Source organism: Tachypleus tridentatus, chromosome 4 (genome assembly GCF_004210375.1).
Source record: "Tachypleus tridentatus isolate NWPU-2018 chromosome 4, ASM421037v1, whole genome shotgun sequence".
NCBI classification, from domain to species: domain Eukaryota; kingdom Metazoa; phylum Arthropoda; class Merostomata; order Xiphosura; family Limulidae; genus Tachypleus; species Tachypleus tridentatus.
The window spans coordinates 73,177,780-73,204,303 of NC_134828.1; the positions used below are offsets into that span (position 1 = coordinate 73,177,780).

Here is a 26,524-nt window from a genome sequence, read left to right on the forward strand (position 1 = left end):
TAAAATTTATTGATGTAGATATTTTAATGGAGCTTGATTTCTTTAAAACAGTAATTCTGTTTCGCAGAAAAAACATTTAAATGTTGTGTGAAGGTAAGGGAGACCAAATAATAGTGTGTGTTGCTTACCATGATTATAAACCACTACCATTAAAAGTAATACTAATAAAGCGTACTAAATTAATATTATTAGTAGAAACCCTGCTCTACAGACAGCTGTTTGTGCTAGTAATTACTAATCATAGCGTTCATACTTCTTTGCAAAAGAAAAATTAAAAAACGTGATATTTTCTAAAAAATAAAGGATTTTATTCTTGGAAGTACTGCACGGGAAAAATGTTCGGTTTGTACCCTTTTAATCATATGAACATTGTTTTACAATTATTCAATGTAGATAACTCAAAATTTTCATACATTTTACGCATATAAAATATGTTTTTATATAATAAACTCGTTATCCTTTATTGAAAAAAAAATTTAAGAACTTCAGTTTCTTTGTTTTACATTTACAAATTACATCAATAAAGATACTAGGACTGTACGTGAGGGTTTAATTGTGAAAGCTGTTTATTTAAGATTGTTTTTATTATAAAGACGTGGTTGTTGCGCATAGGTATTTTTTTTCCAAGTGTCTGAACCTTGAACACCCAAATTGTCAAATATTTTATGGATTTTCGTTTCTGATGCCATTTCGTATACGGCTCTGGAGTTTCGATTACATACATAGATACTGACAAACACACTAAGTTAATTGTTTAAACAATACACGGCATAAGATTTAGAACTGTAGAATATACCAACACCTAATAACTTTGAAGTAGTCTTTTAATTCAGCTTTTACACCGTCGAAGAATCAAACCAAAAACAGTTTGTAACTGCACATACAAAAATATATAGATTTTACTAAAATGCTAATATTGTGTTTCAAAGCGTTGTTGTTTTGTTTTTGTACGAAGTTTAGGAAAAGAGACGAACTTAATTCGCTTTATACTGAGTTGCACATGTTTATAATTTAGTCTTCAGTTTGTGCTAAGCACAAAATACATAACAGGTTTTCTGTACTTTACCCAACACAAGTATCGAAGCCCGATTTTTAGTGTTATAAGCCTTCAGATTTATCGTTGAGTCATCGGAGAAGTGGCGCTTTATAGTGTTTTAATGTTTTCTTTTTCTGTATTCTTTGAAAGAACATTTAAACTTTAAATCGTTAGATACACTACCATGTTTGACACTCTAGGTAACTATTTAAAACACCTAGTGCTTAAATCGCAACGTAGAATGCAGTGAGCACACATTGAAATGCATATATTATTGTTTAACTTGTGGCTCTAGACTGCGTTTAAAGTGGTAAAATATGATAATCACGTTATAAAATAAATAATAAATCTCTCATTTTCTTACTTTGGCGATTTTAATCATTATAAAATTGAAAATACATGAATTGTTTGAGCGTATCACTTGACACTAACGAGCGTAAATCGCAGCTCGTGAAATAACGTGACAAAGCAACAACAATGCTCTCTGTTTACTTGAAATATAAAAATGAAGTACTATTCTCTGGTGCGAACATTCATTTGATGATTAGCAAGTTCGTTTACAGGATTGCTTCCAAGTTCTGATACAATTTGAGCCTTCGAAAAGCGCAAGACGAAGGGCATTTGTCGCGTTCTAAGTTCCTCAGAAATGCTCGTAACTAAAATCATAATTGGCTCAATAAATCATTCTGAAATTAAACGTGGGTACCGACAGAGCCTGAAACATATTGAATAACAGGGCTCTTGGCTCAAAGCGAACATATTCATGTCACGTGATGCATTCTGTTGATACAAAGTGCTAAATATATTCATGCACTTCAACATGGGTCATAATTAAGAATTATCAGATTTGAGAACCTCGTGTTACATAGAGATGATGAGATGGAATGATCAAGACTGACAAGCATGATGAAAATGAAATACTTCTGCGTTTATTTATCTTCAGAGTTGTACGTAAATTGTTGAATGTAAAATGATGGCTTAAGCCTTTGTGTCAGTTTATTAACATAATACAATGTACAGTGGACAGTTAAAAGTTCATCAAGTTCTGCGTTATAAAACTAAGTTGTAGAAGCATGATACATTAAACTGGTAATAGGTTTAATGATGCATCACATTAAGGTTGATACCGATGTTAGTCGCATCTCTCTTTGCTGGTTCACTACGGTGTTTTACCATAATATTAGTGTTTAGTAACGTTTCAAATAGTAGTATCGGGTGGCCAGCCGTCACACTTTAAAACACGTAAATTGGGTACTTGGGTTGGTACGGAATAGAATGATTAAAGTTGGTATCAGACTTATTGTTGTATCGCACCTACTACACATAAAATTGCCATGTTTCGCCAGCTTTCGCACTTTACACCCTGATAGTTGTCTTCACTTTAATAACTGATGTAAGTACTGTACCAACTTAGATTTTGAATGTTGAAACCCAAATGTCCTGATGAAACTGAACAAAAGATGTTTTTAGCATTTCATAAACGTTGCTGAAATACTTTCGTGCATTCTTCTAACTAGAAAAATGGATTTGACTGAAAACTAATAATGGGATTAAGATATTATTGAGATGTAATACCACGCTTATTGCTCAGTATGAGTTAGTAGAACACCTCGAACAGTAACATATAAACTTCTCACTGCGGGCGCTGAAGAAACTTGATAATACAAAAAACAATGTATTTTCCTGAAGTACAAGAACAAGTAGTTTCGCTCAAAGATATGTAAGATGTATTAGTCCAATTTTACTTAATAAAGTTCCTCCTTTCTGGTGATGTTTGACTAAACTAAATTCGAATGATTCGAATCAATTAGCTCTTTTTGCAATTTGTATTTACGTTACTGGTGGTCAAATTCCGAAAACCTTTAGAGCCAGGTCATGCGTTTTGCAGATTTACTAGTATTACTTATAAACCACAGAAGTGAAGAAGGGTTGCCGCAAAGTGCTCTTTTTAAGCACCTTAGTCTTATCGTCTTATCAAAATCATTCTTCATGGGTGGCCCGGCATAGCCAGATGGGTTTAGGCGTTCGACTCGTAATCTGAGGATCGCGGGTTCGAATCCCCGTCACACCAAACATGCTCGCCCTTTCAGCCGTGGGAGCGTTATAATATGACTGTCAATCCCACTATTCGTTGGTAAAAGAGTAGCCCAAGAGTCGGCGGTGTGTGGTGATGACTAGCTGCCTTCCCTCTAGTCTTACACTGTTAAATTAGGGACGGGTAGCACAGGTGGCCCTCGTGTAGCTTTGCGCGAAATTCAAACCAAACCCTTTTTTATCGTACTGAGTCTTATGAAAAAAACTTCGACAGCTTTGTCTTTCTGAACTTGTAGGCTGAATTTTTTTCCTTGAACATTGTACCCATTTTCTTTTTAAAATAATCTAATAAACAGTCAAAAATACTCGTTCCGTGAAAGCGTATGTAGCAGGGGTGTAAAACAAAACTGTTTGCATGCCTTTGAGAAGAGCTGTACAGCTTCAAAAATTAATGATAAAACAGAATTTGTGTTATAATAAATTGGCAAAACTAACGTTATATAGTCAGTAATGACAGTTTCCTATCAACAGTCTAGACATTATCCTTACGTCGATTCTTACAATATACACGCTATTAAATAGCTCAATTAAAGAATTACTAGAGATCATTAATTAAAGAAACGTTGATGTGAAAACACGGGTATACTATGGTTAATGTTATTAAGAGCGACTAAACTTTTCAATGCGTCAACTAGACAAATACACATCCTTCCTCGAGGATCACATGACACCATTCTAGTACGCACTGCAGTCTGGGAAATTTTATTAATCGTTTAGTTAGCGTTAATCTTCTACATAGGTTAGAACGAAGCTGTAGAAATGCAGACAGATGCGCCCACGTTCAGTTGTTAAGATAATAACTTCTCAAAATCGAAGCATCATCATCAACTGACCGAAAATAGGATCCGTCTTTTTTGACAGGTGGCTCCCTCTTGACTCGATTAGCCTGGCCAATGACCCACCAACTCTTCCTCTGATATGGCATAAGGAGCTTGTCAGTGATAAATGGAAGACAGGGTCAGTTCAGTGAACTGGCGACGACTCCGCTAATGTGTCTGACTCTACTCTGTCATCCGTTTTGCTGTCTCCATCAGACTCGATACTTTGCTGGCTCTTCCTCGTATAACATCTCTTTCTGTGTGCGTGTGTTTGCTTTAAGCTGTATACTTGATTTTTGTAATATCTTTTACCGCAGAAGTGTCGTTGTTGCCACACTTACAAATCATTAAATGTAATATTTTTCACGGCGTTCTTAATTTCACTGTAATAATGTCTCTTTGTGTACCTATATTATTACTTTTTGTTACATCTTTTCGGTTGGTCCAGTTCATTCCTTTGGCCTCTCTAGGGTATTGAATTAAAAAAAAAACTTAGGGATTTTAAAAATACCTGGGCAAGCGTGTTCATTCCCCTCGTATGTTGAGTGTAATGTGAAATGACAGGTATGATAGCGTGTTAACTTTAGTGATAGCTCTATCATAATGGATCACAGCCCTACGATATGACTTCACGTTTGTGACATTTTGGTCGTGTCGAGAGTGACAAAATTGCTAAATACACTTTTCTCTCTTTTGAGAAGAGATGTTTTCTTATAGCATGTTAGTCCACAATGCTTCAGTTAGGATATCAAATATTCTCTACAGACTTAATTTAGTCATAAATGGAGTAGCTGCGAAAGAAATTGTTAGGATAACTTGTTTATAAAATAATTTTATGTTTCAAGAAGTACTTGTAAGGGTAGCTTGTTTATACAGGAATGGTCTGTTTCAAGAAGTACTTGTAAGGGTAGCTTGTTTATAAAGGAATGGTCTGTTTCAAGAAGTACTTGTAAGGGTAGTTCTTAAGTTTGTTAATAGTTATTGATAACACACATAAATGAAGCGTGGTGATTAGGAATATTATGAAAAACTCAAATGTATGGTTTTTGTTTTTTAACTTATCGATGTTTAAATCCATAACAATGTCATAATAAATTTAAAAAGTGTTAACTTTATCAGTAATAGTAGTATATATGGTATGTAATAATATGCCTAGATGAAATAATTAAAAACTAACAGTTTACTCGTTTTATATATATAGATGACATTGTTTTCATACAACATGGTTACTGAGCAACATATTAATGCTGTGGAATTCAAGTTAACACGTAAACTTCAAAGCATGAAAGGTTAACAAATATCTATTATCTGAGATGAAAAAAATACTCGTCTTAATTTTAGCTCAGTGATTCTCATTTTTAAAATTCTGCTTTGTTAAGTTGAAATAATTTAAACATACTTTTCACGAGGTCACCGCTAGGGGCCGTTAGGTAACAAATTCTCTAACCCCACCCAAAGTCAATACCGTCGGTAACCACCCAAGGAGAAAGCAGACGTCTATCTCACGTTAGTTATGTAAAACGAGAAGACTAAACTAAAACTTTCTTTTAGCTGACTGGGGTGTGACTCTCCGGATCTTAGGTCAAAACCATGTGGAGACAAGCCTAGTCAATAAACTACCTGATCCTTGGAATGTCTTTTGAAAAAAAAAAAAATTCTAGGCTTCTTCTTTCATTGTGAGCTTTCTGAATGGGGGAAGAAAGAACAGCAGCATTCCTTTGTGGGCGTAAACATAAAACTGCTACATTTTCTTTGCAGACACAAAAAAGACGTTGAAAAGGACGTAGAATGTTCAGAATGCCGCAAAATAAAAAATATTTAAGGTCACCTTGTTCCGGAAAATATAAAATACAGATATGAACCACAATCATTTGTTCTGGTAAATTCAACAAGTTATCTGAATTTGTAACATCATCTGATCATTTGTAGGCATTTAAATAACTACACGTAAAATAATGGAAGCTCTTACAATTTAACTTACACAATAGATTTGCATTAGTTCAACATATTACATTTTAAAATATCTAAACGAATAAAGCCTAATTATATTATTATTTCCACTATGCATATATTTGGTTTTTAGAACAATAAGTGTGTAAACATGTAAATATTATCAAAACGCAGTTAGGGATTTCAGAAAACATTTTTGTTACAAAATTACAGTATATTTTGTAAGCTTCCCTTAAGCTTTGAGGAAATATTGCTAAAAAATAATTGTTTTCTGGTCTGTAATTACGGAGCTCTTAAAGGAACATTGTGAATATAGGCATACTATCTCGTACACACGAAATAATGTGGAGAGCGATGAGATAGTATTTCCTGCGTTCACACTACTTGCAATCAGAACAGGAAAAGATCATGTCATATTCTCACAATTGTGTGTAACAGCTAGAAGGTACAAGTTCATATATATAGTTATATTATTCACCATAATCGCAGTTTAATTCAAATACTGGGCCAATGAAACCCATTCGTGTTTACCTTCTGTTCTGTCCACGCTATGTGAATGGAGGAAATGCTATATGGTGCACAAGAGACACAGTATATAGTAAGGAAGTGATAATATCTCATGTTCACGACATTGTGTGTGCATACATATATACTTTTTACAATGTTTCTTTAAAGGAGGCCCGATGGTCAAGGCATTTTACTCGTAATCCGAGGGTTGCAGGTTCGAATCCCCGTCACACCAAATATGCTCGCCCTTTCAGCCGTGGGGGCGTTATTATGTGACGATCAATCCCACTATTTATTGGTAAAAAGGTAGCGCAAGAGTTGGTGGTGAGTGGTGATGACTAGCTGCCTTCCCTCTAGTATTACACTGCTAAATTAGTGACGACTAGCACAGATAGTCATGGTGTAGCTTTGAGCGAAATTCAAAACAAACAAACAAATCCTTTAAAGGTTTCGTAGTAAAGCTAAAAACTTTTTTTTGCTTTAATGCAAAAAGTAACGAGTCAGGTGCTATCGAAGAAACTAATCAAGAGACAAAGGTTGAGTACGTTACATTAAAGGTAATTTGAAGCCTCACCACATCATTACAGTCCATGTCACCACGTTATGTCGAACTATATCTGACGACTATGCATCTTGACAACATTCTTGTAGAGTAGTTTCCATTACAAAAGGTTCCGAAAAAGGCTGTCATGCCAAACCTACACAATTACCCCCTGGTTTCTTTCGTCTAATACGTATAGTGTACAAGGATGACGTTTACCTAGTGCCTCCTATTTCAACAGTCATGTTGCACAGAAATTCAGAAGAGCTACGTCTCACGACGTGACTTGTATGTCTTCACATTGAGCAACATTATTATCCATTTCATTTGTCAGTTGCTTGAAACATGTGATGGCTAAACAGATATGATATGAAAGTTATTGGTATCACTTTTCCAAACAGAAGTCCTTCATTACATTGCCGTGAACAGCTTCTGTCAACGATCTTTAATTTTCATTTGTAGATTCTCACATGTTACAAAATGTTGATCTATATTTTTTTAGCGCTATTAAGTGCAAGAGATAGACCTATCTTAAATTCTAAATCCCCAATATGAATATACTTTGACGATCTGAGGATATTATTTTGCGTTTGAATAGGCTGTTACATATACTATGCAGAAGCGATCAGTGTTCGGTGGTATCTCGCTGTGTACGCAATGCCAAAACGTAGTTCTGATACACTTCTATCCACTGCAAAATTTTATGCGCTGTGTTTGTTACACGACGTATTAATTTGCATATTTAAAATCGTTTTAATACAATATACTCAGCCCTCGGTGATCACAATGAAAACTCTGAAATTAAATTTTAAGTTAATTTCAACTTTTTTTTGCAACCAGTGCTCACTGAAATTTACATGGTACTTAATAACCTTGGATTTTATGGAACCTTAATGCTTGTTTATGGATAATATATTATTATAGGCTACGTTTTTAATATTTGTTTTAATGTTTGTTTTGTAATAATCCGGTAATAAAGGTGGGAGACCGCTTTCAGCCATAAAGCTAAAAGACTTAGATTGATGGAAACAATGCTGACATGGAGAGAAAAGATGCATTTTGATGTGAACATTAACTGGATATTCCAACAGAAGGAAAATGAAATGTCACCAACATTGTGAGAAGCTACTTTACACAGTGTGGTTGAAAGTAATATCGAGAAAAATTGCATTTTGGGAAATGTGATGTGAGGTTAGACTTTCTCCGAACAGTTTAACGGTATGATATTGTATATTAAACAATAATCACACTATCAAAGGTTGAGCTTTCAGTGACAATAAGGAAGAGAGGGGTGATTATTATACCACTGAGAAGAAAAATACTTGTCAGAATTTATTAGAATAAATTTAGATCTAATGATTGGAGCCAAAATTGCTTAGAGTGATTACAGATTGAAAGAAATCTTATGAATTTGAATAATAATATTGTCATAGTTAGAGCCATCAAAACAATGAGCAACAAAATTCAATTCTTCAATGAACACTACAAGATATGAAGCTACGGAAGTAATACTTCTACGTCAAATAACATCAGAGGTAGGCACTTTAACGAAAAAAATGTAGGAAGTCTGTTGGCTTTTCCCATGAAGGGATCTTACCATCTCACTTAAAGGAGCTGCATGTCTACAGCTATGAAAGTCTCGCAACTGATGCATAACATTTTTTGTACGAGTTCCTCGTAGGAAACCAAGATATCTTCTCTGATGGACCCCGTGACTTGAGCTGGACAACTAAAATATCTAATAAACTTGATAGTAAAAATGCATCCCCAACACAGTTCGAGAAATTATTCTCAATTGCAAAACAGGCTGAGAATGTTTATAAAATAAAAGTCATTGTATATTGTACTTTTAAAAAATAAAGAAAAAGTTGTTTGTAAATTACAATAAGTTGAATGAAACCACAAAGAAAGATGCTGCTAAGGAGTTCCTCTGCTATGGAAACCTATTGCAAATCAAAGTAGATTTTAATATTGGGTCTGAAAAGTATATAGTGTCAGTACAAGTAAGTGGAAAAACTCATCTTTACAGCAGGAAATGGGTTGCAGTAATTTGTGTGTTACCATTTTCATTATTTTCTGGATTGCTTTAGAATGTCGTATTCATCCACATGAGTGACGTAATTACACATGTGAAAACTTTTGATGCTTATAGTGGGCTAAGAATTACTGGATCAGTTGAGGAAAGAAAACCCTTATGCTAAATCCAAAGAAATGTGAACGGCTCTATCAAAAGATGATTTCTGTAACACATAGTCGATGAAAAAGGAACGCCTACAGGTCTAACAAAAATTGAATCTGTTCAGAATTGACCAACACCAGAGAAAGTGCATGAGCTAAGAAAATTTCTTGGACAATACAAATGTTATAAACATTTTTAAAAATAATTATTTGACGTAGCTCACCCTATATGGAAAGTTCCTGGAAAACTAAACAAGCATTCAACATGCTGAGTAAAGAACTAGCAACTCGCATATTAACATACCTAACTCTTGAACACCTACTCACAGTAGATACAATGTTATGTTTATGAAAATACTCATTGTGCAAAAATGAGAAGCACCAAAGATCAGAGGTTGTAAATACATCTAGTTGTTCCACACTCGCTACAATCAGACACACGGTTGTCTGTACAACTTTCCACTTAGGTATTAAGAATACAATGAGAGAAAGAGAATACTTCCACTTGGTTGAGTTTAGATCCCTAGAGAATTAGTATAAGTTTTATGAGATATGCTGTGAATAAAAAGGTCTACATAAAGACAGCAATATGGGCAACTACATCCACATTGTGACAGCTGCTGTCAATGTCCTTGATATTCTATACCATAAAAACTGGGAGAATAACTCCATCATGTAGGTGATAATCTATCCTCACCAGGTCCCGCATGGCCAGATGGGTAAGGCACTCGACTCGTAATCTGAGGGTCGCGGGTTCGAATCCCTGTCGTACCAAACATGCTATCAGACGAAAAACCTTGTTAGCGCTGAATATATAGTAGGTGTACTGTGGTTGACACAATTTCTTTCAATTTCACTCATGGTTTTTGAAAATTTTGTAAAGATACTTAACCAACTCCAATTCAATAGGTGCATTTTCTAAACCTTCAAATATGAGCAAAAACATACACGTACCAAAAAGAAACCATGTGTAACTATTGTTTTCGCCAGAAAACGTATTTAAAAAACAAACGAATATGTTTTGGTTATTGAATATAATGACATTGTACTGAGAGCTTGAATTGTACAAAATATCATCACAATAATGTTATATATTTGTTTATATTTCTTAGGTTCAACGGAAGAGGAAGATCGTTGCAAGAGCAAAGTGTAAGAACATCAAAAATGTCTGTCCTAAACCATCTTGTGACTCCCCAGTCCTATTACCAGAACACTGCTGTAAGACTTGTCCAGGACAAGGTATATGTTTTTCTTATCTATCGTGAGTGTATGTTTAGGACAGAGTTTTATCCAGACCAATGCCATGCTCTTTGTTTTGCAATATAAGAATGTTATTAGGTCAAGATAAGAGTGTACCTTATCACAATGAAATCAGGAGATAAGATCCTTCTGTTTAATGTCCAGAGATTTTGTCTACGTCGGTTTGCATACACTACTTATTACAACCCAAGGTTCGATTTAGGTCAAGTTAGTCCTAATCAACCACAACCAAAGATTCTGTCCACACTAAAGTTAGGTGTGTTTAATCGGTATAAAGGATTCTGCCCAGACAAGGATTATCTAGCCATAACCCGAGATTATATTAAGGCTAAGATATGGGGATCTTTTCAACAACCACCCAGAATTCTATCGAGGTCAAAGTGTAGTCTTTTTAGCAACAACCCAGAAATCTGCTTAGACTAAGATACAATTTATCCAGTAATCACTCAGAGTTCTTTCCAGACCAAGATCTGGTCTACCATGAAGTCACCCAAGTCTCTCTCTATCCAAAATTCTGTAGAAGTAAGAATGTGGTCTATGTAATCATTATTTAGGATTCTATATGTATTAAGATAAAGGTCTATTTAACGACTACTCAAGATAAAGAAGATAATAATTTCTTTTTTATTATTAGTGACTGTTGTTTTCCAAGCTAAGTTAAAACTAATGTTTTATAGCTAAAATCTTTTCCATACCAATTCCTCTTAGTGCTTTTTATCGCTTAAATTAATGGTTTGTTTGATTTAACACAAAAATCCATTCAGATCAATAGAAAAGATTGACGAATCTTTTATTATGGTTTTTCAAGGTCAAAATAAATATTTCTTTCATCTATACCGTGTCTTGAATTTAAGACAAATTCACAGCCTTTATACTCTCATTCAGATTAGTAAACATGACAAAATACACGTAATTGCTACGCCATTTACGATTTTATCCACAAGTTTTTGATGCATGCACAACTGAAATCTACAAACATTTTTATTGTTATATTCGGTCTCAGTATAAAGTTATACACTAAAATATTTTTATATAACCAACTCTTTTTTTCCCCAATAGAATTCGTTTATTTTTTTGCGTCAACGGTGATAAAATCAAATGATAGAATAAGCTTTTATTCCAAGTGTACAGATTCAAAACACGAACCAAAAATCCGTCTTGCTAATAACATCATTTTATTTAAGTTGAATTTACTAAATAATAGTAAATGAACAGAATCTATGTGTATACTCCTGTTTTTATCTTGAAAATTCTTAGATGTAAAAAAGACTGACTTATGAGAAACTACAAACCGGTACGTAGAAAGTTAATGAAGACAAAGATCCAACTGACAGGCTGGTTGATTAAGAGAGCAAGTTTCTTTCTGTTGACGGGTAAACTCTCTGGGAGGGCCTTGTACACAAAAGATTCTCGCTTTCAAGCTACCCTAGTGAGTGGACAATTACTATCTATCACCCACACCTCGCGGTTTTGATCTGTGACGCCAAAGGCGCCAAAGCATTAAATTAGGTGATTTGTAACCGTAGCAGCTGAGTTAAATGAGCCATCTAGGTAGTTCGCCTTCCAAATGGTTGCGTGGAATGTGCAGACCAAGATACGCAACATGTGAGGTACGGAATGTGCACTAGGAGTTCGTACTTAGTGCTAGAATCTCCCCCTCTTCTCCACACCCAAAGTCAACCTTTTACATGCGAATTCATGGCATATTTCCACGACGCTGGTGTTTAAATTGATGTCTATTGCACTGTACATCAGAGAAGACGTGTCTAATAAGACATATTACATCACTCGTGAAATATTGCATTCAGTGAAACATGATTCGGTACATTACGCTGTGAGGAACAGCTTGGATTAAAGCAAGTTTTCTGTAAAGTTTTATATTATCCTCCAAATTACAGGCGTATTTTTATATCATTCACTACCAGCTGGGACCTCGTATTGCACAGCGTTAAGTAATTTTAGGATTTTGTCCATTGTAATTGGTAGGATTAACTACAATATTGTGTGTAAGTTTGTCTAAATTTTTGTTTGTTACTTCCAAATTATTAGAAACTGTGGATCTCCCAGTAAGACCGCGGTAAGTTTAAGGAATTACATTAAATTTCGAAATTCGATTCGCTGTATCGAACACAATAGATAGCCTTAATGTGGCTTTGCTTTAAAACATAAAGAAATAAGGAACCATGGAAACAACAAAGTCATGGGCTTAACCAATTTAGTGCATGAATAGATTAAAAAATGCGCTTAAAAATCTCTGGAAACTATCAGAAATTCTAGCGTTAGTTACAACATAGGTAAACTGTTTAGTTACCATCGGATATTACATCAACTAATCCATTGTTTCTATAGTATTTGGTGCACTGCAAACATTTAGGTTTTCTAAGGAACATCACTGCTCCAAGTAGGAATGTTTTCTTACACTAGACATTTCCACTGTGGCTCATTACATTCATAACTTGTTGTGGGTGTGACTTTATATTAGATCTCTTTTTTTTTTTGTGAGACTGCTTTGTGAGCTTTGTAAAAGCTATGTTAAAAAGCGTTTCATCACTTTGGATCATTAACCACAATTTGAATCATAAAAAATTATCGTTGAATTCACTAGAAACTTACATGTACTTTTTAAATGTTGTACGATGCAAGACAGTTTACTAAATGAGATGATAATTACACATAACTATTGTGAGACGACACATCCAGTCAGACATAATTACTGTTGGCAATTAAAGCAGATCAGACAATTTTTGAAGACAGTAGGCCAGAATAAACATAACTGCTGTGAGGCAATATACCAGATCTGACACAAGTGCTGTGAGTCAGCATACCAAATCTGGCATAACTGCGGTGCGTCTGTATACCTGATCTGGCACATCTGCTGTGCGTCTGTATGCCAGATCCGGCGCGTCCGCTGTGAGTCTTTATACCACATCTCGCACGTCTGTTGGAAAGCAGTATACCTGGTCTGATATAACTGCTGTGCGTCGGTATACCAGATTTGGCGCAACTGCCGTGAGTCTGTATACCAGATTTGGCGCAACTGCTGTGAAGCAATATACCACATTTGATGCAGCTGCTTAGAGACAATATAGCAGTGTGATTTTGCATCAGGTTCAAAACGATTACACTGGAATGTTACACCGTATCATATTTATTAATCTTGGGATATTACATCAGATTAGGCAAAATTATTGTCCAAAAATACAATACCACAGATACGGAACATATTATACCAATATCATACAAGTTTCTTGTGGTATATTACATAAGATCAGACTTGTATGTTTAGGGTTAGTACGTTAGTTATGACATAATTATCGTAGAATATTTACATTGTTATCAGTGTGTCTGTCTGCTGTACCAAGTGTCAATATAGGCGTGTAGAGAAATCCAATCACGGGATTGTGTAGGCTTGTGGTATGGGCAGTTTAAATCCAAGTTGTAACTTTAAATCTGACAGATATGACTTTTTCAGAGCTTACTAGGATCTAGCTTCAAGCATGAAACGTCCAGTAAAGTTATGTCAGCAAAAACAAGTTTTGATGTTGGACATAAGTTACTGAACATGTGCAGGTCTGGTGTGAAAGTGATCATTTGTCTTTACATGTTCAGACTTGTTAACTTGGCGTCTAGTTTTGCATGAATGAGCCTATAGCTTGTAAAGTACGTTTAAGATGCCATTTTCTGCGAAGGAGAGAGAGAAGGTATTTTACGTCATATACAGAATATATTAAACTCTGTACTAAAGTGTTTAGACAGGGAAACTACTACATGCATAGGCTGGTAATATTTTTCGCTACATATCAGTTGTTGTTGAATTTTATTTCGCACTAAATATGACATTTTATGCTCAGTATTGACAGACCTGTGTTGTTTGGTATTAAGTACGGAATGATCGATTGACTTCATGATAGAAAATTAATTTTTCCACCCAATGTTTGTAGTCTGTTCTTTACGCTATGTTATGAAAACATAACGTTACTGAATATAAAGCAACATAACGTCATAAGAACAAATAATTAATTTTAGAGTTAAATATATATCTTTACATCTTAAACAGTTTTAGAATAAATATAGAAGTAATGTACGTGTGTTAATCACAGTATGATGTCATACACGTAACGTGTTTCAACTCGTTAATGTCATATTTAGGCTACTGAAATCTTGTTTGGATTGAAAGTGTCAGGCCAAGAAAAATTTCGTACTTGGGAGTTTGATGTTACGTGAAAATACTTGCCAGACACGTTTGAGTTTTAACATATTTTTAAGTATTTGTGCAGAGTCTACGATGAATTATGCTAAGTGAATTACGAGTAAACCTATGTAGTTCTCGTGTGAAATAAGTTTGTTTGTTTGTTTGTTTATATGTGATACCTCCATGCTAAATACATTTCTAATGACGTATTATATTTGTGGATCCAAACGCATATGCACGAACTTGTTGACTCGCATAATACTTTTAAGATGAACGTTACTTGTTTCTTGGTTTATACTAGATAATCTCGAGAATATTTCTGTTTGGCACTTGACAATACCGAAACAACGGTTATTAATTAATGAGAATATTTCTGTTTGGCACTTGACAATACCGAAACAACGGTTATTAATTAATAAGTCATACAAGTGAACGTGTACAAGCTACGAAATCAACGACAACCATCAACAATATGCTACTGTCGTTCAACGTTTTAGGCTGAGCTGTTTTATTGCTTGTCAGTACCAATGAATTCGATAATATCAGCCGCCCAGCTCTCGGCCCAGGGTGGTTCCGCCTGACTTGGTCTAATCACCGTCGCGCCGGCCTGCGCCCCTGGATAGACCTTATCGTCAGCTGAGGGCAAATTCACCTTGTGCTTAGCTCATTTGTATGTGTGGCTCGTGACGTAGTTTTGCATCTGTCACGTGATCTAGCTTAAAAGTCTTTTAAAGTCCGTGGACCAAATACTTATTTATTTAGTCGCTCCTTTTTATAGGGATGTTTGTTTTTACTTTTGCTGTCGAAAACTCTCTTGGTTTAAATAAGTTGCATAATACATCGAAAATATAAATCAGTTGATGATGTCGTTCGATGGAAGGATACAAACCACCCGAGGGCCAGAACTATTAACATCTTGTTGGATAAGTGAATAGATAGTTACAGCAGCGGCGAGACTTTGAGGTCTGTTGCTCCAGCCCAGTGCATGAGAAAACCAAGAAAAATACTCAACTAACTTTTAGCAGATTTATTATCATATTCCACGAATTAAGACACTCGGCTTTTATGAAACAATACAATAAAAAAAACAACTATGTTACGTATTCTCTCGAGTATTTGCTTTTAATATCTAGGTGTTGATTATTACAATTCTAAGCTTGTAAATTAGTTAACGAAACGTTTGCTATAATAACAGTAAAAAAATCATTTAAATACTTTTGAGAAACGGCATGAAACGGTTGTACTCTGTAAGGGAATTGCTGTGTTAGTTATATGACAGTTGTTTATTATTTGTGGAGTGTCCTATTTCTGCATTGTTATTTCTACAGCTTATGTTTGTTTGTTTTTAAGTGCAAAGCTGCATAATGGACTATCTCTGTTGTGTTTATCACGGATATGGAAACCCGATTTTTAATACTATAAGTTTTCAGACTTGCTGATGAGGGGGACAGTTTGTCTATGAGCTGTTGAAATAAACATTGTTTCATTAGCACATGAGGTGATACAGATATACCAATATTGTCCATTTGGTACTGAAGATATAGTTGTCTTTAAGAATGGCACTAAAGGGGGATTGTTAGGTCAACCAGCCTGTTCAATATGCACGTCTTGACTGACCCCTTCCCTCCAATATTCAGTCTGTCCCACCTCAGCTTCGCACCTGGGAAAGGCTAGTACTGAAACTGGCCGACTTTATTCAGAATTTGAGTTGTTGTTTTTTTTGTTCTTCACATCGATCGAAAGGATTTTTTTTTTTTTTTTTTTACAGATTTGTATTTGCGGAATTGGCACAGCGTTATTGGTCAACATCTGAACCAATAATGCTATTTGAGATTTAATTTGGAAGGGAAAATTCTTACAAAGGTCTTGTATATTTTTTAATTGAAGGCACAACAACATAGCCTGGTACTGGATATTGTAAAACTGGACCTTTATTTTCATATTATTTTATTTTTCTTGAATGAGGAGAGGAGAGAGGGGTGGGTGATTTCCCTGCATACAGAACTGGGGTCCCTGATGTCCCAGTCTGAAATTTCAATTTGAAATGACATTTCCTTTTTACATTATCATAAAATCGCACAAAGTAAAATAAGGTAAGATATATTAAACTTTAAAATAATGCATGTGATAACAAATTTTCACAGAATCATAAATTTGCATCAAATCTGCTGTTTTTCTTTAAGGGGATGAGTGTTAAAAGGATAAATTAGTTTCCCACTGGTTACATATTTAAAAGTGTGGTTTGCATTATAATAACTGAACAGATGTGTGATTTTTTATTCTATACTGTTGCCTTTAATTTGTTAGAACATCAAGTTGGTCTAAAACTTAACTTAATTAGGAATGGACAAAAAGAACGAGTTACTAAATCTAGAGATGAACACACGTAAGTACGCGCATTAAAGACGGTTGTAGTTTTTGAGGTACTTTCCAACGTTAATTATATCATGTAAATCAGATACTGTACTTGTATATACATATACCAGTTTCATTTCCTTTTGTTTTAATATTCTTAACATTGAAGCTAATCGTTATTTACATTAACAAAGTAATACAAAACACCAACAAACACTATTTTTTATTATAAATTAATCGTGGTTGTATTCAGTAATTTTCAGAAAAGTGACAATAACCTGCTAATCTGTGTAATTTGGTCAAAATTATGGATCCTTTGTGCTCAGATCTTGCTGGCCTGGAGGAAGACTTGGCAAGTAAGAAACTGGAAGAAGATGACGACGACAGAAAAATGAAAGGTAAGTCGTATTTTCACGCTTATTCTTTGCGAGTTAATCATTTATTTCACGTAAAGTTAATATGAATTCAATGCTAATAGATAGAAGCTGCCTTATTTTCCAAGAATCCTGATTTGAACTTTCAAACCTCTATATACCATTTGAGAGCTACAAAACACGTACTTTAACACTACTCAGAGTAATTTAACTTAATTAAGGAAATTTATAGAACAAAATTATCAAAATTCCAGTAATATCTCACGGGGGGTTAACCAACATAGCAGATAGCCCGATATGGTTTTGCTATAAGAAAAAACACACATATAAGATATGCATTTAGAGCCCAAACTTTCTAAGTCCACTGAGGGAAATCGAACCCCTAATTTTAGCGTTGTAAATACGTAGATTTACCGCTGTACCAGCGGGAGATATATTATATATATATATATATATATATATATATATATATATATATATATATATAGCGAACCGTGGTGTCTGTCCTAGCATTCGTTTGTCTCCCCTCTGAAAAGCTGCGCAGGCAGAGAAAGCTCAACTCACTTTCGACATGAAGGAAGAACAGACATGAATAATCTTGATGCCAAATTTTATTCCAGAAATAGGATATTCTACACTAAACTATTAGGAATCAATTACATTATCATTCACGTTTCAAAATGTGACGAAATGTAAATAACAAAAATGTAGATTTATCGTATGTTATTGTTCAGCGGCTCCTAGCATGACTGAAATGCTTAACAATTAGTTTTCGAGATGTGCGATATAAGTAACTGCGAGATTTGGCTCTCAGTAAAGTTAGAGTACAACACAATTAACCTTTTTAAAGTCCATGAAATAATTTCAATTGTTAGATTGAGTTAACCTTTTCCTGTCACTGTGCTTGCTTTAAATATAAAAACGTTATTTTATTTTCATATCTAAGCATTTCTAAGCTCAGTAATAGTAGCACGAATTTTTATTGGCTAATTATGAAATACGCTAGGGTTGAAAAATACTCAGTACTTAAATATAAGTATGATTGACTTATTTCATAATTTGTAATTATTATCTTGAAATCCAGTACACTTTCAATGCGAGTTAAATTCTGTTAATTTCTTTTGCAGTACAGTTACATCGGTTTTTCACTATAACTTAATATTTCCACCACATACTGGTGCTTAATAAATCCTGTTTATTTTTCAAACAATTTAGACAATTCATAAGTTTCTGAATTTTCAAAAAATACTGATGTCTTATGTGACCAATGAAAGAACAGCTATTGAAAATATATTATTTTCAGTTCATTCCCATATCAGAAAGTTTCAGTGTGATCAAACAACCTTCTCATTCTATTGTTTAATAATGAGATGAAAACTTCAACTTAAAAAATTCGTATCCATTATAATTATCGAATATAGGTTTTATAATGTGATTTTCTATAAAAATATTTTCTTTCTATTTTATATTTTCTAGAAAGAATGAGTAGAAGGAGCTGTCGACCAATAAATAAATAGTTTCTTTAAATCTCTCGTGTCAACTTTTCTATGGTTAAAAGATAGAAATGGCTCTTTTATATACAGTATGGAGGTAATTAAGCTGTGAATAGAATTGTTATAAAATGTAAATGTTATAGAATTGTTTATTCTCTACTGTATAACACGAATCTGCACCAAAGTACAGTCAAGTGTTGGTAGGTTACTGTGATTGGCTGTCATCCAATAAGTTCACTGTTCCACACCAACCATTATAATGCCTATACTACTAGTTTTACTCACACTATTCCCAGCGTTCATAACTTCAGCACAGAAATAACATATTATGAACGTGTAGAAGTCAAGATTTTGGTTGGTCAAGGCTGCTCTATATGAAACAGTTCGAGGTAAAATATCATAATTCATTAGAAGTTGTGTGGGAACACCGAAGACGTGAAGTTAGTAGTATTGGTAATTGAAGCAGACAACTTAAGAACCAAGTGCATTATTTGCGTAATTATACAAATAGCCAATAGAGATCTTGCTAATAATCTTGTTGTAAGTACAGATGTGGAGGTAACCTCAAAACAGGGAAATACAAATTATCATGAAATGGCCTCATTGGATGTGTAGCCGTTCAAAAACTACCGCTTAGGAAAGACAAACTAAACCAAAAGGTTTAAACTGGCACCATAATTCAGAAAATTGAACTATGTATGCTTTAGGAAGTTGCTCTTTACATATTAATCCAAACTCAAAGTGTTTGGTAACAATCAACGATAATTTATTCATGACAGAGAAAACAACTGTATCGTGGCCTAGTGCGAAAAATCTTTAGTAAAATGCTACTTTGTACCAATATGGGTATGGACGCACTCAGTTAATGATGTTGGTCTGCACAAAACTGTCCAGTTTTCATTCGTTCTCTCATTTTCTCAGGAACATGACCTGATGAGCAAGAACACATCTTCCAGTAGGACAGCATTCCAAGCATACTATAATTCTAGCAGAAAGATACCTCAAATGAATAAAACACTGATGAAGCACTCGCAACCTAGTTCAGCGTACAAAACACCTCGAGATAAAGTACGAGATTTTATGGGGACTAAGAACGTCATACAGCAAGCAAACAACTTGACGAATGTCGAACTGTAATGTGATAACCACAGTCAATATAAAGTCGCAGTGGATTTAAATGTATCAAAACTATACTTTGGCATTATTCTTTTGTTTAGTAGGGTTGAAAAACAAAGGAATAGGAATCAATTTGGGGCAACAAGTCGTACCCCCGGCTGTGGTAAGCAATGTGTGGCGTGTCGTAAAGATTGAGAATCCATGGCCACATAAGACAGTTGCAGAAACCATCCACGTACTCAAAGCAATAGTATGCGACGTAATCAAAACTGATCTTCATCTGGAAAAGTGACACAAATCGCGTGTATCTAAGTTGCCTTCTTAACATATCTATTCAACTGTCAATAAATAAGAGAATTAAATGAATATTCCACAAGAAGACATCCCGATCTAATCACCATAGATGTAATGACTATGGTTTATGTGCGGTCGGACTATCGAAACGTGTGTTAAGAAAGTTGTTATTACTGGACACTAGACTGGTTATGGCAAGTATTCAGGGAGGGAAAGGATGCTTTGAACATAAAAGCCTTACGACAGAGCCCTTTTCAGTGTAAACTACGTTGCAGGTCTATTGTTAAGGCGCACGGTGATCAGAAAGGCTACGACGTAACATGATGACATGGACTTTAATATAAGGACGAGATGGGGCTTTAAAATCGTTTTCATATAACACACTCGACCTCTGTTCAGAATATGTGAAATAATATTTCACAATTATACGTTTTAAATTTATCGTAAGGTAAAAGCAAGTTGTATTGTTTTATTTAAAGCAAATACAAAATGCTAGCGCACTGACAAAACCCTCCATTTTTCTTTGTATTTGTTTTAGTAATTTATTGTACTAATGATAAAATGATTAAGTCACAATTACTCGATATTTCCGATTCTTGTCACTTAATCACCAGCGCTCGTCCTCGATAGTTTCCAGGGCCTTATTTATTAATATTTGTTAGGATAGATAAATATAAAGGAATGATCTACCTTCTCAAAGGATTTAAATAGAATGCGTTTCTTTACATTTTCGTGTTAAATGTTCTTAAGCTTACATACACAATTAAAATAGTTGAAACTGTTGTGTAATTATTTAGGATAGGGTAAAAACATAATTTATCTATATTCATCGTTAGAACGTGTTATTCTCTACAACTAAGTAAATTTTCCTATGCTGGTTTCATAAACATAATCTGTTGTTTTGAATTTTTAAACAATTTTTAGCTTGACAGATAGAAAATTGTAGTTTAAATTTTATTTTAAGAGTTGTCTTGATCAGCACAGCGTGCTACTTCATACTGTTAAACATAAAGCTTCCTAGATGTATGGATCTTTTTCTTTGTTTCACACAATTTTGTAAACATTATTTGGTTTTATACGTAGAATGTTTTGTTTTTTATTGTTGTGAGTTTTATTTTATAACGTATATAGACAGCGATCGTTTCGAGCTTCCTATTTAGGCCTTTCTTATTGGTTATTCCACATATCTTGTCCCGTTTTTCTTGTGTGTGTATAAATATTTTCATATTTTATCTCTATGTGCGAGTGTGTGTATATATCTATCTATCTCTGTGTCAGTGTAATCGCTTCAAGAGAAACAAATGATGGAAAACGAAATTTAAAACTATAACCTCTTGTTTCTTTTTAAACCACTTATTAAACGTTTTCGTTACTTCATTAACTGCACTTTAGCAGGTGCTTACTGTTCTATGGAGAAACTTACAAAAATCAGGAAAAATACAAGTTAAAGTGTATTTTAAACAGCAAGTAAAATAATAACTTATAACTATCATAGAAACATAAATTTAAAATTAATAACTGATAAGAATAATTTTAAAAAAACATCATATTCCACTTCAAAACAAAAAGTGTTTCATAAAACTTCGTGTTCTATTTTTATAACTCACGTACGATATTAGACTATCAGGCTTTAGAAATTGTTTTAATGGAAGTTTGGAGGTGTAGGAAAAAACGACCTTTTATAAAATCTATAAAAACAATAATTTGTTCTTTTCGTGATATATTCGAAATGAGAAAAAACAGTTAAAATGGTTCTCTAAGAATATTAAAAATGTTAGGCACGATATTGGTGTTGATTTAAGCCTTCTATTAGCTGTTTCTCCAACATATAGTTTTCACAAACTCTAACTCTTCAGTCATAAATAAATAACATCTTTAAAAGTGTAGTTATTAAATCGTTTGTCTTACAGAGGAGTAACAAATGAAGCTATGAAATCTGCTCATAAACCAAGTTTGGAAACAATATTATGTAATCTTTAGATCATACATATATGATTTATGTTTAGATGAACTGGACTGCTGTCCGTCCTGCTGTTGAAATTTCTACCGTCCAATATTGACAAAACCTTCAATACATGTTTACCCGGCATGGCCAGTTGGTTAAGGCACTCGACTCGTAATCCGAGGGTCGTGGGTTCGAATTCCCGTCACAACATGCTCGCCCTTTCAGCTGTAGGGGCGTTGTAATGTTTCTGTCAATCTCACTATTCGTTGGTAAAAGAGTACCTCAAGAGTTGGCAGTGGGTGGTGGTGACTAGTTACCTTCCCTCTAGTCTTACGCTGCTAAATTAGGGATGGCTAGCGCAGATAGCCCCCGTGTAGCTTTGCGCGAAATCTAAACCAATACATGTTTTATCGGAATATAAAGCTGAATTTTCCTTTTTGTATTCTAGATATTTTATATTACTATTACTATTCAACATACATAGTCTCAGAAACTTGTATGAGAGAAAGAAATCGCTGGCGATACTTCTCTGTTCCTTTGTTAGAATACTTAAATGAAAGTGGTAGTAGCTCTATATTTCTGTGTTAACTTTCGCGATTACATCTTAAGCAGGTTTCTATAATATGTTTCAGGATGTGATCCAGTCTATGATTAGTTTTCACCTTTAACGATTGTAGAAAAACTTCACATACCGCCAGTACGAGCCCGCTGGCGGGTAATGTCTCTCATACAACCCAGCCGACATCACGCAGCGCTCTATTAGAGATTAGAAATGACTTAATTATCCAGCACAAACTTACCATCCAGACCGAAGCAAGTTTTTGTTACATCTTCTAAAGGGCGCGTCGAATCTTAGGTTCTATATCTAGTTTTTATTATTATCATAATATGTGTAATGCTAGTAGACTGAAGGCTGAAAGGACATTCGGATGATGAGCAATTCTTTTAATATGATTGGAAATGAAAACCGTGTCGAGCATTTCACTGTTTGTGCGATTCAGTGCTATATTCTTAAGTGTAGTATCTGCCCCTACTTTGTTCACTGTTATTTTGATAATGTTTACTCTCCGATTCTTTCTATTTTTTTGGCTAAACATAGTTGACATGGCCTGACGTCTCCAGGTTATTGATGAGTTTCAGCGGCACGTTTGATGCGCTAGACACGGGAGCCTTAAGTCTCACAAGGTGATAGTAGACTGTATCTCATTCGTGTTGTTGTTTTCAACCCGCCAGGCGCCGCTCATCAATAAGATGTTTGCCAATCGCTGTGGCGTGCTTAGAGCATGCGTCGTTAATGTCCTTTCGTTTGGTGAGGTTACAGGAGAGGCAAGAGCCTACCTTAAAAAGAAATAAAAATAAGCGAGCGCAAACTCGGGTGTCCCCGTGATGAAAGGTGGTGTCGGTGAGTGTGTGAAGCAGACGGGCTTGGGGGAATGTAGCTAACTCATTCTGCTGTGCGTGGGCTAGTTTGCCGTTCGTTGGAAGCAAAGAGTTCTTACTGGGAGATAAAGATTAACCTCCGTTCTCTGACCCCAATACCCAGTAGTTCTCGTGAACATCTTCATAGCCATGTTGATAAACATGATTCACTCATAATGTTTAGAACCTAATAATGAACAGAAGAGCGACAACAACAATTCTAAACATTTTTAATAAACGTTACGAAAATGCATATATTATTACATCTTCAGTAAATCTATAAATATAACAAACTGAGTAATATTTAGAACAATTAAAAATGTAACAATACAATGAACATTGTTAGAAAAATTATAAAAAAATCACTGAATAATGTATAAACATGTTTCAAATTCCTTTGCTGTAAGAAAACACGCACAACACCCTCTAACGCTTGTTATTCCTTGTTTTATTGTTAAAATCAAAGTCAACAAGCTATTCGGATCTTTCCACCCTCCACATTAAATCTGTTTTGTCTTCAAATCGTAACAGTAGCATGTTTAGAGCTAAAGACATCCTGCCTTCACTCTTACGTTCGAGCTAATATAAATGTACATGAGGTAACTGTTAAAACACTTACTTAGGTAAGACTTCTCGCCTTTTACAAATACGTCTTGGAACAAACACATGGGAGTATATAATAGAACTGGACTTAAACTTTAAACTTCAACTAACTCTTCGACATATTCCCACAGCGAAACGTGATCACACCCCATTTCCTAAAGATTTTTCAGTTCTAACTTCTGAAAGTAATGATCACGAACTGTTGATATCAGGAACAAAAAACCAAGCCACAATAGAAAAAACAATTGAAACTCGATCCATCCTGCTTTACTTCAATTCTCCCCTAGTGGGATAACGGTATGTCTGAAGATTTGAAACTCGATCCATCTTGCTTTACTTGAATTCCCCCTTCCAGTGGGATAACGGTATGTCTGAAGATTTAAAACTCGATCCATCTTGCTTTACTTGAATTCCCCCTTCCAGTGGGATAACGGTATGTCTGAAGATTTGAAACTCGATCCATCTTGCTTTACTTGAATTCCCCCCCCCCAGTAGGATAACGGTATGTCTGAAGATTTGAAACTCAATCCATCTTGCTTTACTTGAATCCCCCCTCCAGTGGGATAACGGTATGTCTGAAGATTTGAAACTCGATCCATCTTGCTTTACTTGAATTCCCCCTTCCAGTGGGATAACGGTATGTCTGAAGATTTGAAACTCGATCCATCTTGCTTTACTTGAATTCCCCCTTTCAGTGGGATAACGGTATGTCTGAAGATTTGAAACTCGATCCATCTTGCTTTACTTGAATCCCCCCCCTCCAGTGGGATAATGGTATGTCTGAAGATTTGAAACTCGATCCATCTTGCTTTACTTGAATCTCCCCCCTCCCCAAGTGGGATAACGGTATGTCTGAAGATTTGAAACTCGATCCATCTTGCTTTATTTGAATCCCCCATAATGGGATAATGGTATGTCTGAAGATTTACAACGCTATAAATTGGGCTTTAGTTACAAACAAACAATAATTCAATCATTCTCTTTTTTTTTTATTGAATATTTTATAACTTTCCCAACACTTTTCATTGTATTTTAATATTAGTAACCGTTCTAAAGACGAATCAAAATGTTACTTTCAAAGATTTGCTGAATATGGAACATGCACAATTCCAAAACGTTCATTAAAGATGTTTACAAGTATTATCGCTGCTCTGCTGATCATTATCATACTTCACTTTCAACCAAATGTTTCAAAATGTGTAGAGATCTTGATAACATGCTGGACTCGAACTCAACACTAAAGTGATTGTCAGAGTAAACACCAAAAGTTCTAGCTACAAATTACTTGGTTATGAATCTCATTTCGCTTCACAAATTGTAGTTTATATTACAATTAAGGTTTAATGATTATCTCTTTTAAAAATAAACAGTATGATACGATACTTGTACCATTTGTTTCTTGTTTTGATGCCCTGATGTACTTAGACACAAAATTTAACACTTGGTTGGATTGTAAGTCAGTCTAACCAAGACTTTTAGAGAATAATACCTTATCAGTGTATATATCGGTAACAGAACGAGTACTAATTTACAGACGACACTTGTAAAGTTTTGGTTACTGTGTACAACTTTAAAGAAGTTAGTAAAAATCCTAGATAATATTTGCGATTACTACTATAAAATTATTAATGGTCGATAATGTTCTTATGACATATTTGACTCTGCTGTAACTTTCAAAGAAATAATAATAATTTTTCTATTAGAATAATGATGCGAAAATTTGTAATCTGTATTTTACAAATAATTTTTTTTCTTCCAGAGCTCACAGTTCTTTTACTGGGAAAGCTTTGTCTCCACCAATGACGATAGAGGGCGCTGCAAGAGGATACTTCACGTATATGAAAAGGAATCTGCATTATACGATCCATTACGTTAGGTAGGGAAAACATAAATAGTAGCAATTACTGCTTATCACATTTTATATTAACTTAAGATATACTTTTAAAGGAAACTTTGAACTGTAATGCTGTTTGTACAGTGTACAGAATTACCATCATTGATAATAGCTGAAATATTCAATGTTTCGAAACTGGAAGGAAATGAGCACAAAATAACTCGCTACGTGTGGATGGTTTTGGTAACGAAATTACGTTTTTTGGTTAGTTTTATTGACGATAGGGTGTTGCATAGGTATTCGATAACCTAAAAGATCCGAGCACAATCCAATTATTAGCCACCTGAATGTTGATCTAATGTTCAGGGGTTCACACCTCGTCACCTCCAAATGAAAAAAAAAATTGTACTCTGCACCTGTGAGGACGTTGATCCTTTAATCTTATAACTCTCTATCTCATTAATCGATTAGAGTAGAAAACAGCTAGGGAAGATCTTTACATCTAGTTTATCTTT

The 26,524-nt window shown here is 34.6% G+C and overlaps 1 protein-coding gene across 1 annotated transcript in view; it reads left to right on the forward strand.

The window, feature by feature from the left end:
• The window catches only part of LOC143248150 (chordin-like), a 142,817-nt gene that overhangs the window by 72,276 nt on the left and 44,017 nt on the right, over positions 1–26,524 (forward strand). Inside the window, exons 3-7 of the mRNA XM_076496582.1 lie at positions 10,237–10,363; positions 17,258–17,329; positions 19,310–19,338; positions 19,720–19,931; positions 25,935–26,051. Of these exons, the coding sequence (XP_076352697.1) occupies positions 10,237–10,363; positions 17,258–17,329; positions 19,310–19,338; positions 19,720–19,931; positions 25,935–26,051 (557 nt within the window). The remainder of the gene's footprint in view (positions 1–10,236; positions 10,364–17,257; positions 17,330–19,309; positions 19,339–19,719; positions 19,932–25,934; positions 26,052–26,524) is intronic.